Genomic DNA, 16,407 nt, shown 5'->3' on the forward strand with positions numbered 1-16,407 from the left:
GCATGCCAACATAAACATTCAGGGGGAGATAATCAAACTGATAAAAGCATGCCAACATAAACATTCAGGGGGAGATAATCGAACTGATAAAAGCATGCAAACATAGACATTCAGGAGGAGATAATCAAACTGATAAAAGCATGCCAATATAAACATTCAGGGGGGAGATAATCAAACTGATAAAAGCATGCCAACATAAACATTTAGGGGGATAATCAAACTGATAAAAGCATGCCAATATAAACATTCAGGGGGAGATAATCAAACTGATGAAAACACTTCAACATAAATATTCAGAATAAGAAAATCAAACTGGATATCTGTCAATATCTTTTGTTTTATTGATTAAAGAATGATTTAAGGATAAGGTGAAATTAAAAAGATCTAGAATTTAAAATTGATACTATAAGTCAGAAGAGCATTAGTAAAGGAACAAAATAAGCTAAAATTTTGATAGGTTACGGAGCTCCTTTTCGAGATATTTAATTTAAAAAAAATGGCGGGAAAAGGCTGATTCGGACTTTTACCTTATATTTGCATTGGTATTATTTGGGTCTCAAATCAAAAGAAAAGAAATCTAGAATTTGCTTTAATTTTGGTAAATGACCTTCTATTAGCTATTGAAGTCTGACATGAAAAGAAAAATGGATGTTAAGGGGCAAAATACTTTACCCTGTATCGTAGGAAAAAAACCAAGGAGTCCGAACATCTGACAAAAATTCCTAGACCTGACCTAAGTACATCCTTAAACCAATATGTACAATGCATGAATAAGAGGTGGTACTGGGGCAAAAGTAAGAAAACATCTTACAAACAACACAAGAACAAGAAGCTTCCAAGAGCTTGAATCTTTCACCAGGTAAAATATGTGTCATTAAAATCAACAGTGGCAACCATCTTCTCTTTTTATATTATTATGACCAGGTTTGATCCAGATCTACCTATTTACCTAAATTGACATAAAACGGATATATATCCTACAATGAGATGTTTAAAAAATTTCAGTTATGTAGACTTTTATGAAGATCTTATCTTACTGATTATTTTTACAGGAAACAAGTTTCTCTTTATTGATTACATTTTTCAATATAATAGCAGAAAACACAAAAAAGAATACTCCTCATCATTGTAGAGATATATCTCCTATAAGGACTGGGTTGACAATTTCCCTCATCATTGTAGAGATATATCTCCTATAAGGACAGGGTTGACAATTTCCCTCATCATTGTAGAGATATATCTCCTATAAGGACTGGGTTGACAATTTCCCTCATCATTGTAGAGATATATCTCCTATAAGGACTGGGTTGACAATTTCCCTCATCATTGTAGAGATATATCTCCTATAAGGACAAGGTTGACAATTTCCCTCATCATTGTAGAGATATATCTCCTATAAGGACTGGGTTGACAATTTCCCTCATCATTGTAGAGATATATCTCCTATAAGGACTGGGTTGACAATTTCCCTCATCATTGTAGAGATATATCTCCTATAAGGACTGGGTTGACAATTTCCCTCATCAATTTCCCTCATCATTGTAGAGATATATCTCCTATAAGGACTGGGTTGACAATTTCCCTCATCATTGTAGAGATATATCTCCTATAAGGACTGGCATCATTGTAGAGATATATCTCCTATAAGGACAGGGTTGACAATTTCCCTCATCATTGTAGAGATATATCTCCTATAAGGACTGGGTTGACAATTTCCCTCATCATTGTAGAGATATATCTCCTATAAGGACTGGGTTGACAATTTCCCTCATCATTGTAGAGATATATCTCCTATAAGGACTGGGTTGACAATTTCCCTCATCATTGTAGAGATATATCTCCTATAAGGACAGGGTTGACAATTTCCCTCATCATTGTAGAGATATATCTCCTATAAGGACTGGGTTGACAATTTCCCTCATCATTGTAGAGATATATCTCCTATAAGGACTGGGTTGACAATTTCCCTCATCATTGTAGAGATATATCTCCTATAAGGACTGGGTTGACAATTTCCCTCATCATTGTAGAGATATATCTCCTATAAGGACTGGGTTGACAATTTCCCTCATCATTGTAGAGATATATCTCCTATAAGGACAGGGTTGACAATTTCCCTCATCATTGTAGACATATATCTCCTATAAGGACTGGGTTGACAATTTCCCTCATCATTGTAGAGATATATCTCCTATAAGGACGATACTCCTCATCATTGTAGAGATATATCTCCTATAAGGACTGGGTTGACAATTTCCCTCATCATTGTAGAGATATATCTCCTATAAGGACTGGGTTGACAATTTCCCTCATCATTGTAGAGATATATCTCCTAGTAGGACGATACTCCTCATCATTGTAGAGATATATCTCCTATAAGGACTGGGTTGACAATTTCCCTCATCATTGTAGAGATATATCTCCTATAAGGACAGGGTTGACAATTTCCCTCATCATTGTAGAGATATATCTCCTATAAGGACTAGGTTGACAATTTCCCTCATCATTGTAGAGATATATCTCCTATAAGGACGATACTCCTCATCATTGTAGAGATATATCTCCTATAAGGACTGGGTTGACAATTTCCCTCATCATTGTAGAGATATATCTCCTATAAGGACAGGGTTGACAATTTCCCTCATCATTGTAGAGATATATCTCCTATAAGGACTGGGTTGACAATTTCCCTCATCATTGTAGAGATATATCTCCTATAAGGACTGGGTTGACAATTTCCCTCATCATTGTAGAGATATATCTCCTATAAGGACAGGGTTGACAATTTCCCTCATCATTGTAGAGATATATCTCCTATAAGGACTGGGTTGACAATTTCCCTCATCATTGTAGAGATATATCTCCTATAAGGACTGGCATCATTGTAGAGATATATCTCCTATAAGGACAGGGTTGACAATTTCCCTCATCATTGTAGAGATATATCTCCTATAAGGACTGGGTTGACAATTTCCCTCATCATTGTAGAGATATATCTCCTATAAGGACTGGGTTGACAATTTCCCTCATCATTGTAGAGATATATCTCCTATAAGGACTGGGTTGACAATTTCCCTCATCATTGTAGAGATATATCTCCTATAAGGACAGGGTTGACAATTTCCCTCATCATTGTAGAGATATATCTCCTATAAGGACTGGGTTGACAATTTCCCTCATCATTGTAGAGATATATCTCCTATAAGGACTGGGTTGACAATTTCCCTCATCATTGTAGAGATATATCTCCTATAAGGACTGGGTTGACAATTTCCCTCATCATTGTAGAGATATATCTCCTATAAGGACTGGGTTGACAATTTCCCTCATCATTGTAGAGATATATCTCCTATAAGGACAGGGTTGACAATTTCCCTCATCATTGTAGACATATATCTCCTATAAGGACTGGGTTGACAATTTCCCTCATCATTGTAGAGATATATCTCCTATAAGGACGATACTCCTCATCATTGTAGAGATATATCTCCTATAAGGACTGGGTTGACAATTTCCCTCATCATTGTAGAGATATATCTCCTATAAGGACTGGGTTGACAATTTCCCTCATCATTGTAGAGATATATCTCCTAGTAGGACGATACTCCTCATCATTGTAGAGATATATCTCCTATAAGGACTGGGTTGACAATTTCCCTCATCATTGTAGAGATATATCTCCTATAAGGACAGGGTTGACAATTTCCCTCATCATTGTAGAGATATATCTCCTATAAGGACTAGGTTGACAATTTCCCTCATCATTGTAGAGATATATCTCCTATAAGGACGATACTCCTCATCATTGTAGAGATATATCTCCTATAAGGACTGGGTTGACAATTTCCCTCATCATTGTAGAGATATATCTCCTATAAGGACAGGGTTGACAATTTCCCTCATCATTGTAGAGATATATCTCCTATAAGGACTGGGTTGACAATTTCCCTCATCATTGTAGAGATATATCTCCTATAAGGACTGGGTTGACAATTTCCCTCATCATTGTAGAGATATATCTCCTATAAGGACAGGGTTGACAATTTCCCTCATCATTGTAGAGATATATCTCCTATAAGGACAGGGTTGACAATTTCCCTCATCATTGTAAAGATATATCTCCTATAAGGACTGGGTTGACAATTTCCCTCATCATTGTAGAGATATATCTCCTATAAGGACTGAGTTGACAATTTCCCTCATCATTGTAGAGATATATCTCCTATAAGGACGATACTCCTCATCATTGTAGAGATATATCTCCTATAAGGACTGGGTTGACAATTTCCCTCATCATTGTAGAGATATATCTCCTATAAGGACTGGGTTGACAATTTCCCTCATCATTGTAGAGATATATCTCCTATAAGGACGATACTCCTCATCATTGTAGAGATATATCTCCTATAAGGACTGGGTTGACAATTTCCCTCATCATTGTAGAGATATATCTCCTATAAGGACGATACTCCTCATCATTGTAGAGATATATCTCCTATAAGGACTAGGTTGACAATTTCCCTCATCATTGTAGAGATATATCTCCTATAAGGACGATACTCCTCATCATTGTAGAGATATATCTCCTATAAGGACTGGGTTGACAATTTCCCTCATCATTGTAGAGATATATCTCCTATAAGGACAGGGTTGACAATTTCCCTCATCATTGTAGAGATATATCTCCTATAAGGACTGGGTTGACAATTTCCCTCATCATTGTAGAGATATATCTCCTATAAGGACTGGGTTGACAATTTCCCTCATCATTGTAGAGATATATCTCCTATAAGGACTGAGTTGACAATTTCCCTCATCATTGTAGAGATATATCTCCTATAAGGACTGGGTTGACAATTTCAGACATGTTGACTAAGTTGTAGATTATATTTTGCTGTTCATAGTATCTCTTTCTTATAGTAAAAAGTAAAATAAAAAAAATACTGAACTACGAGGAAAATTCAAAAAGGAAAGTCCCTAATCAAATGGCAAAATCAAAAGCTCAAACACATCAAACGAATGGATAACAACTGTCATATTCCTGACTTGGTACAGGCATTTTCTTATGTAGAAAATGGTGGATTGAACCTGGTTTTATAGCTAGCTAAACCTCTCACTTGTATGGCAATTGCATCAAATTCCATTATATTGACAACGATGCGTGAACAAAACAAACAGACACAATAGGTAAAAATGTCAAAAATAGAGGTACAGCAGTCAACATTGTGTTATAATCTTTTAAAATCAGTATAATAATGGGTAATAATCCTAAACTTAAAGGAGTGCACTGACCATTTCAGTTTTTTGGATTTTTTGTACATCTTGTACAGCTTATCATTTCGCTGCTTGAAATTTCTCGCTATCTGTTATTATTTTTAAGATAATAGCAAAAACCAACATTTATGGACAATGATTCCTATAAAGAATTAATAGATCATTTTAGCCATTCTCATTTATTTGTATGCTGATTTATATCTTAGTTTTTGTCAAAATAAAAGAAGAATGTGTCCATGGGACACAGACACCCCCGCTTGTAAATATGCAAGTCAATGTAATAATTCAAACCTATTGATGTTTTGTTTTCTTTGAAACTTAATGACATTTGTTTCTGTATGTTGTCATTAGAGATTACTCAGGTGTTAAAGTGCTCTCATTGTTCAATAATAAACAGTAATGATGTAACTCTAGAACAGTGAATGTGACGCCATCCAAATCACATTTTGATCTGTGTTTGGTGGTAATTACTATTGTGTATAAGTTTCTTGGCGGCTTGACAGAAATTAAAGTTAGAGAATGGAAACCAATTTCGGAATGTCTAACGACTGACATACAAATGGACAAGGGTAAACCTTTGCCTAGCGGACGGGCCATAATAAAAAATAATTTTAAAATGATAATCATCATTGCAGGGCAATAATTAGCTCTAGTTAGCTGACAATTTTGGTCCCCTGAATGTTTTGTAGATCTTGCCTCTTGAGGTTTAGTAGAATATAGCCAAAAACACAAAAATGGGTAAAATCATCAGTTAAAGCATTAATTCTTAAAAACACGAGATTTGACTGACAATTTCTGCAATGTTGTTTTATTTGTAGATCTTGTTGAAATGGTCATTTTTTTTCATTTAAAGTTAGGGGACTCGGTGGCCAAGTGGTCTAAGTAATCTACACTGAGATTGTCAGTTGGAATCCCACACGTGGCAGGTGTGCTCCACTCCAGGGACTCGGTGGCCAAGTGGTCTAAGTAGTCTACGCTGAGATTGTCAGTTAGAATCCCACACGTGGCAGGTGTGCTCCACTCCAATCTTAATTGCCTAGGATTGTCTGTTTTCCAACAGAAGGTCATGGTTCTCTTCAGCTTCCTCTACCAATACAAACTGACCACCACGAAATAGCACAATCGTGCTTAAAAGTGATGTTAAACACCAATCAATCAATTAATCTATTTAAAGTTTCTCTTTATCTGTAATAGTTTTCAAGATAGTAGCCAAAACTGGGAAATTTGCATAAAATAGACATTTCAGTGGCAATATCTTGAAAAAGTTTGTTCTCATCTTTTTTTTTAAATTCATGGCAAATGAATCTAATGATAATTTAATCCATATCAGTTTTACACTTACTGCTTCAGTTTTTGAGATAAAAGCAAAAAAAATGCAGCTTACCCCTATGTTCTAGTTTTACACTTTGGCTGCCATGTTTATCAACTTATCTGAACTAAAAATGAGGATAGTCTGTAGAGAACATGCCATACCTCATAACTGCAAAATTTCAAATTTGTTTACCTGTGTCTACCAGTGACTACCAGTGGCTATCAGTGGCTACCATGTTTGTCATCCAATCTGCATACAATTAAGCAGAAGATGTGGATCCAGGATTTTGAAAAAGGCCCCTTTTTTAGCCCCTTATTATTAAACTGTTTGGACCATGACCCCTAAAATCAATCCCAAATTTCCTTTTAAAGTATGGATCCTTGTAGTAAAATTTCATATATATCCATACTCTAATACTTAAATTAGTGTCCTGAAACGGGGCCTGGCAAGCAAATGTTTGAAGTGAAACTTGTAAAAATTCTATGCATTTATCATGTATGAAGCTCCATAAAGAGGCATGGGCCCCGATCCCCCTAAATACTCCCCTGAAGGATAATTTGTAGAGAACATGTCATACATCATTACTGCAAAATTTCTAAATATTTTTACATGTGGCTGCCATGTTTGTAATCCAATAAGAACAAAATAAGGATAATTTGTAGAGCAATACGCAATAAATCATTACTGCAAATTTTTACACCATCCACTTCAATTTTAATAATTGAATCCAGAATTCCAAACCTGTATTTAAAGACCTGAAAATATCTATATTGTTAACATTTATTTATGCATTTGACGACATCCTGTCCAGCCGGCTGGCATTTTGCCAGAATGACATTGTATATCATCACTTGAATAACATTTTAGACAACAGTAAAATCACATGAGGACTATCATCTACGTGGTAATTTAGCAGGGGGTGGCATTAGGTCACTTGGTTGTTTTTGGGGAGGCACAAATCTCTCCACTTCAACAACTTGAAATAAAATGTCTTTTGTAACTGGTGATTGTATACTCCCCCAGACACCTAAAAAAGAAACATAAAAAATGTACTTTTATCTGATATGCTATAACTGTCTATGCTGATTCATGTCTTTTAATACATGTATTATTATAAACAATAAGGGATTCATTTTTTTATTAATTCTTCATACATTATTCTCCCATTATTATTGGCTTTCAAGTTCATACTCTCCTCACATAAAAATCAAGTTATGATTTCTTTGATAGAGGGTTGCTGCTCACAAGGAAGCTATTAAACCAAGAGTTCCAAATGGTGAAGTTGAAATCATCCCTTCATAAATTTTACGGACGCCATCACAAGCTGGTTGACCGTTATGGAATATCCGTTTCACAGATGATAGCGGATATGTTCCTAATGTCGTAACTACAATCCCGTTCCCTTTTCACGAAAGTGACCTACCAAATTAGACTATTTAACGGGTTTGTACTAGCTTGAGCAACACGACGGGTGCCACATGTGGAGCAGGATCTGCTTACCCTTCCGGAGCACCTGAGATCACCCCCAGTTTTTGGTGGGGTTCATGTTGCTTAGTCTTTAGTTTTCTATGTTGTGTTTTGTGTACTATTGTTTGTCTGTTTGTCTTTTTCTTTTTTAGCCATGGCGTTGTCAGTTTATTTTCGATTTATGAGTTTGAATGTCCCTCTGGTATCTTTCGCCCCTCTTTTAGGAACAGTACATATAACTCTTACATACATGCTAAGAAATGATTTGTCTGCCTCACATTTCAATTTCATGTCAATCCATATCAGCTCTCTAGCTCACACTCTCCTTACATAATATAAAGCTATTAACACTAAACAATTCTTACCTTGAGCAGTTTAAATGATGTTAGGAAATGATTTGTCGGTTCTCTGTTTCATGAATTTCCAATGCTGAAAATCCATATCAGCTCTCAAGCTCACACTCTCTTCACATAAAATCAAGTTATAAAAACTATAGAATTCTTACCTTGAGCAGTTTTAATGCTGTTAGGAAATGATTTATCCGTTCTCTGTCTCATGAATTTCCAATGCTGTCCATCAAATGAACATTCTATAATTTTTCCATCCATTTCCTTCAGATCTTTTGTGTACTGAAACAGATGTGTGTTGCTTTAATCAACTGATTGAGATTAAATAAAAGAAGAATGTGTCTGAGGATACGAATGCCCTCGCTGAAGCTTTGCAAATTTTCAAGTTAAAAAGAGGCATAACGTTTAGTGACTCACTGGCCAAATTTGAGCTCTGTCTGCGAAGTTTAGTTCTTAGCATTGTGTATGAGTTTCATAAAATTTGGATGAGAAAAACTTAAATTAGAGTGCGGAAATGAACAAATTAGTGATTTTCCAAGTTATAAAGGGGCATAACTTTAGAAAGGTAAGTGACTCACAGGCCAAATTCGAACTCTGTCTGCAAGTTTTGGTTCTTAGCATTGTGTATGGGTTTCATAAAATTTGGATGAAGAAAACACAAGTTAGAGTGCGGAAAGTGAAATGGGATGGACAGAAAGACGAACAAAAGGATGGAAAGAAAGTCAACGGTAACACTTAATACCCCTGTAACTGTTGTCTACAGTGGGGGCAGAAAAAGGGGGAGGGTTGAGATATCAAAAGTGATTTAATCCTGCCCCATTCATGTGCCTATTAAGAAGCCAGGAACCTGAACAGTAGTTGTCATATGTCTTATGTTTATGTTTTTCATTATTAGAATAATTAGTTCTTAATGTCAAATCTTTGATTGTTACTGTTATTATATAGGACCCCCTCCCCTTCCTACAAAAATAAAAAAAAAATAGCAAAATTCTTTATTTCTAATTAAAGGGCCTTTATAATTTGTAGCACACAGATAAGGGTTATCAAATTACAGACACTACAGTGCTAAACAAATTCAAATATGTTATGTGTATTCCTACCAATGTACCAATACACATAAAATAACCCCCTTTCAACATGAAATATGAAATAAAATTTAACAAAAAGGTAGCATCGAATTACATTGTACTATATTCTTAGTGGTTTTAGAGAAGCATATTTTCAATTGCATTCAATAGTGATATCCCTAGCCTAGCAATACTATTAATATCCTGAATTAGATTATCTCCCCTTTATTATGTACATACTCAGGTAGTTCTACAGCTGTGTAAAATTTTAATTAATATCTGTCTAGCCAGTTAGAAGAAATTGTGCTGACAAGGCACATGGACAGATGAAACGAACAGACAGGGTGATTCCTATATACCCACAAAAACTTTGTTTGATAGGTGGGGAATAACTGAAAATTTTAAAGATCATCATAATATTAGACACAATGATATGATAACTGAAGAAAATAAAGAGATGATTATGAATTAAAATTGTTAACCTAGTAGACAGAAAACAGGGAACTGGGTATAAAATGTAAAAGCAGATGTAAAAGGAGCAGTGTGAAAATGACTCGCCTTCATTGGATAGTACATTGTAATGGAAAATATTGGAATATTGGGAGAAAAATAACTACTTTTTTCCCCATCACACCTTTCCTTTACCCTGACCTTAATTAGATGGAAGTGGTGGTTAAAGGGAAGAGAAATAATGGCTGTCTTTCCACAACAATCCATTTCCTTTGGACTTATCTTTATGGCATAAAAGTGGGAGGTAAAGGAAAGGGAAATAATTATCTATCTTTCCCCATCAAATCATTTTCTTTAGACTCATCTTTATTGAATAAAAGTGGGAGGTGAAAGGAAGGGAAATTATGTCCTTTTCCCCTCTCTCTTATTCAGTAGACTCATCTTCATTTCAGCTAAAGGGTTGTCTTGTCCTAACACATAAAGATAGCCATTCCCCTCCCCCTTTATTCAGTAGACTCACCTACATTTCAGCTAAAGGGTTGTCTTGTCCTAACACATAAAGATAGCCTTTCCCCTCCCCCTTTATTCAGTAGACTCATCTTCATTTCAGCTAAAGGGTTGTCTTGTCCTAACACATAAAGATAGCCATTCCCCTCCCCCTTTATTCAGTAGACTCACCTACATTTCAGCTAAAGGGTTGTCTTGTCCTAACACATAAAGATAGCCTTTCCCCTCCCCCTTTATTCAGTAGACTCATCTTCATTTCAGCTAAAGGGTTGTCTTGTCCTAACACATAAAGATAGCCATTCCCCTCCCCCTTTATTCAGTAGACTCACCTACATTTCAGCTAAAGGGTTGTCTTGTCCTAACACATAAAGATAGCCTTTCCCCTCCCCCTTTATTCAGTAGACTCATCTTCATTTCAGCTAAAGGGTTGTCTTGTCCTAACACATAAAGATAGCCATTCCCCTCCCCCTTTATTCAGTAGACTCACCTACATTTCAGCTAAAGGGTTGTCTTGTCCTAACACATAAAGATAGCCTTTCCCCTCCCCCTTTATTCAGTAGACTCACCTACATTTCAGCTAAAGGGTTGTCTTGTCCTAACACATAAAGATAGCCTTTCCCCTCCCCCTTTATTCAGTAGACTCACCTTCATTTCAGCTAAAGGGTTGTCTTGTCCTAACACATAAAGATAGCCTTTCCCCTCCCCCTTTATTCAGTAGACTCATCTTCATTTCAGCTAAAGGGTTGTCTTGTCCTAACACATAAAGATAGCCTTTCCCCTCCCCCTTTATTCAGTAGACTCACCTACATTTCAGCTAAAGGGTTGTCTTGTCCTAACACATAAAGATAGCCTTTCCCCTCCCCCTTTATTCAGTAGACTCACCTACATTTCAGCTAAAGGGTTGTCTTGTCCTAACACATAAAGATAGCCTTTCCCCTCCCCCTTTATTCAGTAGACTCACCTACATTTCAGCTAAAGGGTTGTCTTGTCCTAACACATAAAGATAGCCATTCCCCTCCCCCTTTATTCAGTAGACTCACCTTCATTTCAGCTAAAGGGTTGTCTTGTCCTAACACATAAAGATAGCCATTCCCCTCCCCCTTTATTCAGTAGACTCACCTTCATTTCAGCTAAAGGGTTGTCTTGTCCTAACACATAAAGATAGCCTTTCCCCTCCCCCTTTATTCAGTAGACTCACCTTCATTTCAGCTAAAGGGTTGTCTTGTCCTAACACATAAAGATAGCCTTTCCCCTCCCCCTTTATTCAGTAGACTCACCTTCATTTCAGCTAAAGGGTTGTCTTGTCCTAACACATAAAGATAGCCTTTCCCCTCCCCCTTTATTCAGTAGACTCACCTACATTTCAGCTAAAGGGTTGTCTTGTCCTAACACATAAAGATAGCCTTTCCCCTCCCCCTTTATTCAGTAGACTCACCTTCATTTCAGCTAAAGGGTTGTCTTGTCCTAACACATAAAGATAGCCTTTCCCCTCCCCCTTTATTCAGTAGACTCACCTTCATTTCAGCTAAAGGGTTGTCTTGTCCTAACACATAAAGATAGCCTTTCCCCTCCCCCTTTATTCAGTAGACTCACCTTCATTTCAGCTAAAGGGTTGTCTTGTCCTAACACATAAAGATAGCCTTTCCCCTCCCCCTTTATTCAGTAGACTCACCTTCATTTCAGCTAAAGGGTTGTCTTGTCCTAACACATAAAGATAGCCTTTCCCCTCCCCCTTTATTCAGTAGACTCACCTTCATTTCAGCTAAAGGGTTGTCTTGTCCTAACACATAAAGATAGCCTTTCCCCTCCCCCTTTATTCAGTAGACTCACCTTCATTTCAGCTAAAGGGTTGTCTTGTCCTAACACATAAAGATAGCCTTTCCCCTCCCCCTTTATTCAGAAGACTCACCTTCATTTCAGCTAAAGGGTTGTCTTGTCCTAACACATAAAGATAGCCTTTCCCCTCCCCCTTTATTCAGTAGACTCACCTACATTTCAGCTAAAGGGTTGTCTTGTCCTAACACATAAAGATAGCCTTTCCCCTCCCCCTTTATTCAGTAGACTCACCTTCATTTCAGCTAAAGGATTGTCTTGTCCTAACACATAAAGATAGCCTTTCCCCTCCCCCTTTATTCAGAAGACTCACCTTCATTTCAGCTAAAGGGTTGTCTTGTCCTAACACATAAAGATAGCCTTTCCCCTCCCCCTTTATTCAGAAGACTCACCTTCATTTCAGCTAAAGGGTTGTCTTGTCCTAACACATAAAGATAGCCTTTTGTCTCAGGTAACATTCTACAATAAAAAGCTTTTTCCAGTTAAGTAATGTGTATACATTGTAGTTTGTTTTTTTTGTTGGTGTTTCAATGGCCAATTTGATTTTATAAACATGACAGTCAGCTTTCTTTAGTGGAGAAAACTTGTATACCCGTAGAGAACCATGACCTTCAGCAGGAAAGTTGGTAATCCAGGGTTTGAACCTCAGAGTTGAGGGTCGGTCTACTGATCACTGATAGTTGAAATATTTAAACCATTTTGCCACCAATATATCAACAGTATTCTTAACAGAAAGTTTTGGAAAATTTTAAGATACATTTAGTGATAATAATCTGATAAATTCTAATAGTGTAAAGGGAGACAACCGTTGATTTTTAAACATTACTTAATGTAAAAATATTACTATTATTTGGTTCCTATTTGCTTCCTTTATGATGTCTTAACATAACACTGTTCAACTTTACTATATTTATCATTAACATATTAAATTTCCATTTCAGTGTTGGTATCAATTTAGTATTAAGTATTAAATTACTTGTTTGAAAAATAACCAGCTTTTCTAAAGCATTCAATTAAATATTTATTCAGATTCATATCATTTATTTACACACAGTAAATCTGGATCAAATTTTTTTTTGGGGGGGAGGAAACTTCCAAGACCTCCATCCCCATCATTATTTCAAATAAACAGCTGCGCCACCAGCACATGATACGTCCGTTGTCTTGTGTGTGAAAGTTTTATGCAATAATCATAAATAGTTTCTGAAATATGGCGCGACATGTAAAACCCCCCCCCCCCCCCTTTTTTTACAAAAAACTCAATAACTCTAAAATAAAATTTTGAATCATCACCAAAAAGTATACAGATCTTTAGATTAATATAACTAAGAAGTGTGTAAAGTTTTAAGCAATAATCATAAATTGTTTTTTAGATACGGCGCGACATATGAAAAAAACACACCCCTGTTTTAGTTACAAAGTCCTGTAACTCAAAAAGTTTTAATCTTATTTTCACCAAAAAGTATACAGATCGTTTGATCATCATAAGAAACAACTATGTTAAGTTTCATGAAATTTGGATAAGTTGTTCTCAAGTTACGGTGCGACATGTTTACGACAGACAGGCGGACGCCGGACATTTCTGACGGACGTATAAAAACCCTCCACAAAGTACTCATCACAATATCAAGGACCAATGAAATGACATTCACATCTCAATTTGCTTGTTTAAATTCAATTTTACAGTTAAAGATCATACCCAACAACCTCAAAAGTTTATAAAGTCTTTACAGCCAATTAAGGGTTATAATTCTGTTGCAGAGTCTATTGATAGTTTGAGTCATTAATCAGCATTTTTGTAGATCTTGTATTGCTGATCATTTTTGCTAAACACAATGAATTTATGATCATTAGTTACTGAGAATTCTTTTATTTTTGTAGATACTATATTTTGTGGATTGAGGAAAAAATGTGCTTTCTTGGATACTGTAAATGCAGAAATGATTGTGAGGTTTTTATTATTGCGAATAATGTGACTAGATGAGTATCGCAATAATAACTCTAATTTTGATATCTGATACATTCATCTGTATGCAGATTTTCCTGAAATTGCAATGATAAATCTTGCATTTTTGTCCATTCTTAAGAATCACAAAAATAAATGATGTCAATAATTTCTGAATTTACAGTACTTGATATTGTTATTTTGAAAAAATTCAGCATTCTATCTGGTAAGAAATTCAATCTTAAAGCAATGAACAATTAAATACCTTGTACATAAATATCACTTGAACATCCATAATTTAAGGAATACAACTTAATATTCCCTATCCAGTTTACTCGAGCTTTTTAACAGTATACCCTATAAGTCAGTGGTTCCTGATCACAGTGTACAGTATAGTAATTATCTGGTTTATGTACTTTACAGAATTTAAAGTTAAGAGCTTACAGAGGTACAGACACAATTGACTTTAATCAAAGACTGTAGTTACAGATTTTTCACTGTAGTCACTGTTCACATTGTTCTGGAATGTTATTAGTAAAAATTGAAATGTGTGCGTTTATATTTTCACATCAACGGAAACATTTACAGTTTGTATTATTTCCCTTTGACCAATAGCCATCCTCTCTGTTCAAATCATATTATTATTTAAAATACATTGAAAAATTCAAATAAAGATTGAAATAAATTCGTCTAGATGTTGTTTTTTTGTTTGTTGTTGTTGAAATATACATCAGATGGTGTCTAAAGGTTAAAAGAACAAATTATATGGGGAACATTGATCTTTGGTAGAGAACCCCTAACAACTAAGATCCTTGCCATGAGAAGGGTTTGAACTCATAACCTCCGAGCAGACAGGCTAGGCTAGCAATCACTGTACATGAACTACTTAAGCCGGTCAGCCATCGAGATGTATATTGTATTCTTAACAGTCACTGATGGAAAAGTTATGATACATATGAAAATAATAATTTAATAAATTTGAAGTGTAAAGAGAGACAATCTTAACTATATATAACCTGGTGTCTTAAGATGAAAGAACAAATTTTAGAGAAAAACAGGGTTTAAATTTATTCAACTGTTACTAGATTTTCAAATGAACTTTTAAAACCGGTATGTCAAAAATATGAATTGGTTTATTTTAAATTTGAAATCTGAAGATCTTAGACTTACCCTGGTTTATTTTCCTTTGCTATTTTTAGTTTAAAATCTATAGAGTTAAGTTCAGGAGGTTTCCATTTCAGCACTTCCATACACCTTCCTGGACAGTAAGGCTACATGGTAAAAATATAACAAGAACAAATTATTAGCACTTCCATACACCTCCTGCACAGTAAGGCTACATGGTAAAAATATAACAAGTAAAGTCATTAGCACTTCCAATACACCTCCTGCACAGTAAGGCTACATGGTAAAAATATAACAAGAAAAAGTCATTAGCACTTCTATACACCTCCCTGCACAGTATGGCTACTTGATAAAAAAAAAAATAAAACAAGAAGAAATGATTAACACTTCCATACGCCTCCCTGCACAATAAGGCTACATGGTAAAAAAATAACAAGAAAAAATTATTAGCACTTCCATACACCTTCCAGCACAGTAAGGCTACATAGTAAAAATATAACAAGAAAGAGTCATTAGCACTTCCATACACCTTCCAGCACAGTAAGGCTACATAGTAAAAATATAACAAGAAAGAGTCATTAGCACTTCCATACACCTCCCAGCACAGTAAGGCTACATGGTAAAAATATAACAAGAAAAAGTCATTAGTACTTCCATACACCTCCCAGCACAGCAAGGCTACATGGTAAAAAAATAACAAGAAAAAGTCATTAGCACTTCCATACACCTCCCAGCACAGTAAGGCTTCAAGGTAAAAAATAACAAAAAATGATTAGCACAAGTAATAAAATTATAAGGAAAAATACAGTGTGTCTCGTGAAAACCAAGTAAGGCGATCTATGTGTAGTTCATTATTGCTTTGGTTTGTACAGTCAACTCTTATCTCAAAGTTTATCAAATTGACAAAAATAACTTGAGATATTAAGAGGAAAACATAATGTGGATCTATCTGGCACAACATTTTACTTTGGGAAAAAAGGAATCTGAGATAAAAGGCTTTGAAATCTCAAGAGTCAACTGTACTATTGTTTTTCGGAAGGATTGATCAGGTGCTGGTGATTGGTTTGGTCTATTGTTCTG

At 35.6% G+C, this 16,407-nt stretch overlaps 1 protein-coding gene across 28 annotated transcripts in view; it reads right to left on the reverse strand.

Moving 5' to 3' along the window:
• Positions 1–7,354: 7,354 nt before the first annotated feature.
• The window catches only part of LOC127731978 (mRNA-capping enzyme-like), a 49,521-nt gene continuing 40,468 nt past the window's right edge, over positions 7,355–16,407 (reverse strand). For 2 of the 28 annotated variants that reach the window (XM_052240947.1, XM_052240948.1), the window contains exons 15-18: positions 15,373–15,473; positions 12,650–12,716; positions 8,559–8,682; positions 7,355–7,613 (exon numbers count right to left, since the gene is read on the reverse strand). In XM_052240947.1, the coding sequence (XP_052096907.1) occupies positions 7,480–7,613; positions 8,559–8,682; positions 12,650–12,716; positions 15,373–15,473 (426 nt within the window). In that variant the 3' untranslated portion in view covers positions 7,355–7,479. The other 26 variants (XR_007995934.1, XR_007995929.1, XR_007995936.1 and 23 more) reach the window with 26 other exon arrangements.

This window comes from Mytilus californianus, unplaced genomic scaffold (assembly GCF_021869535.1).
Source record: "Mytilus californianus isolate M0D057914Y unplaced genomic scaffold, xbMytCali1.0.p SCAF_21, whole genome shotgun sequence".
Lineage (NCBI taxonomy): Eukaryota > Metazoa > Mollusca > Bivalvia > Mytilida > Mytilidae > Mytilus > Mytilus californianus.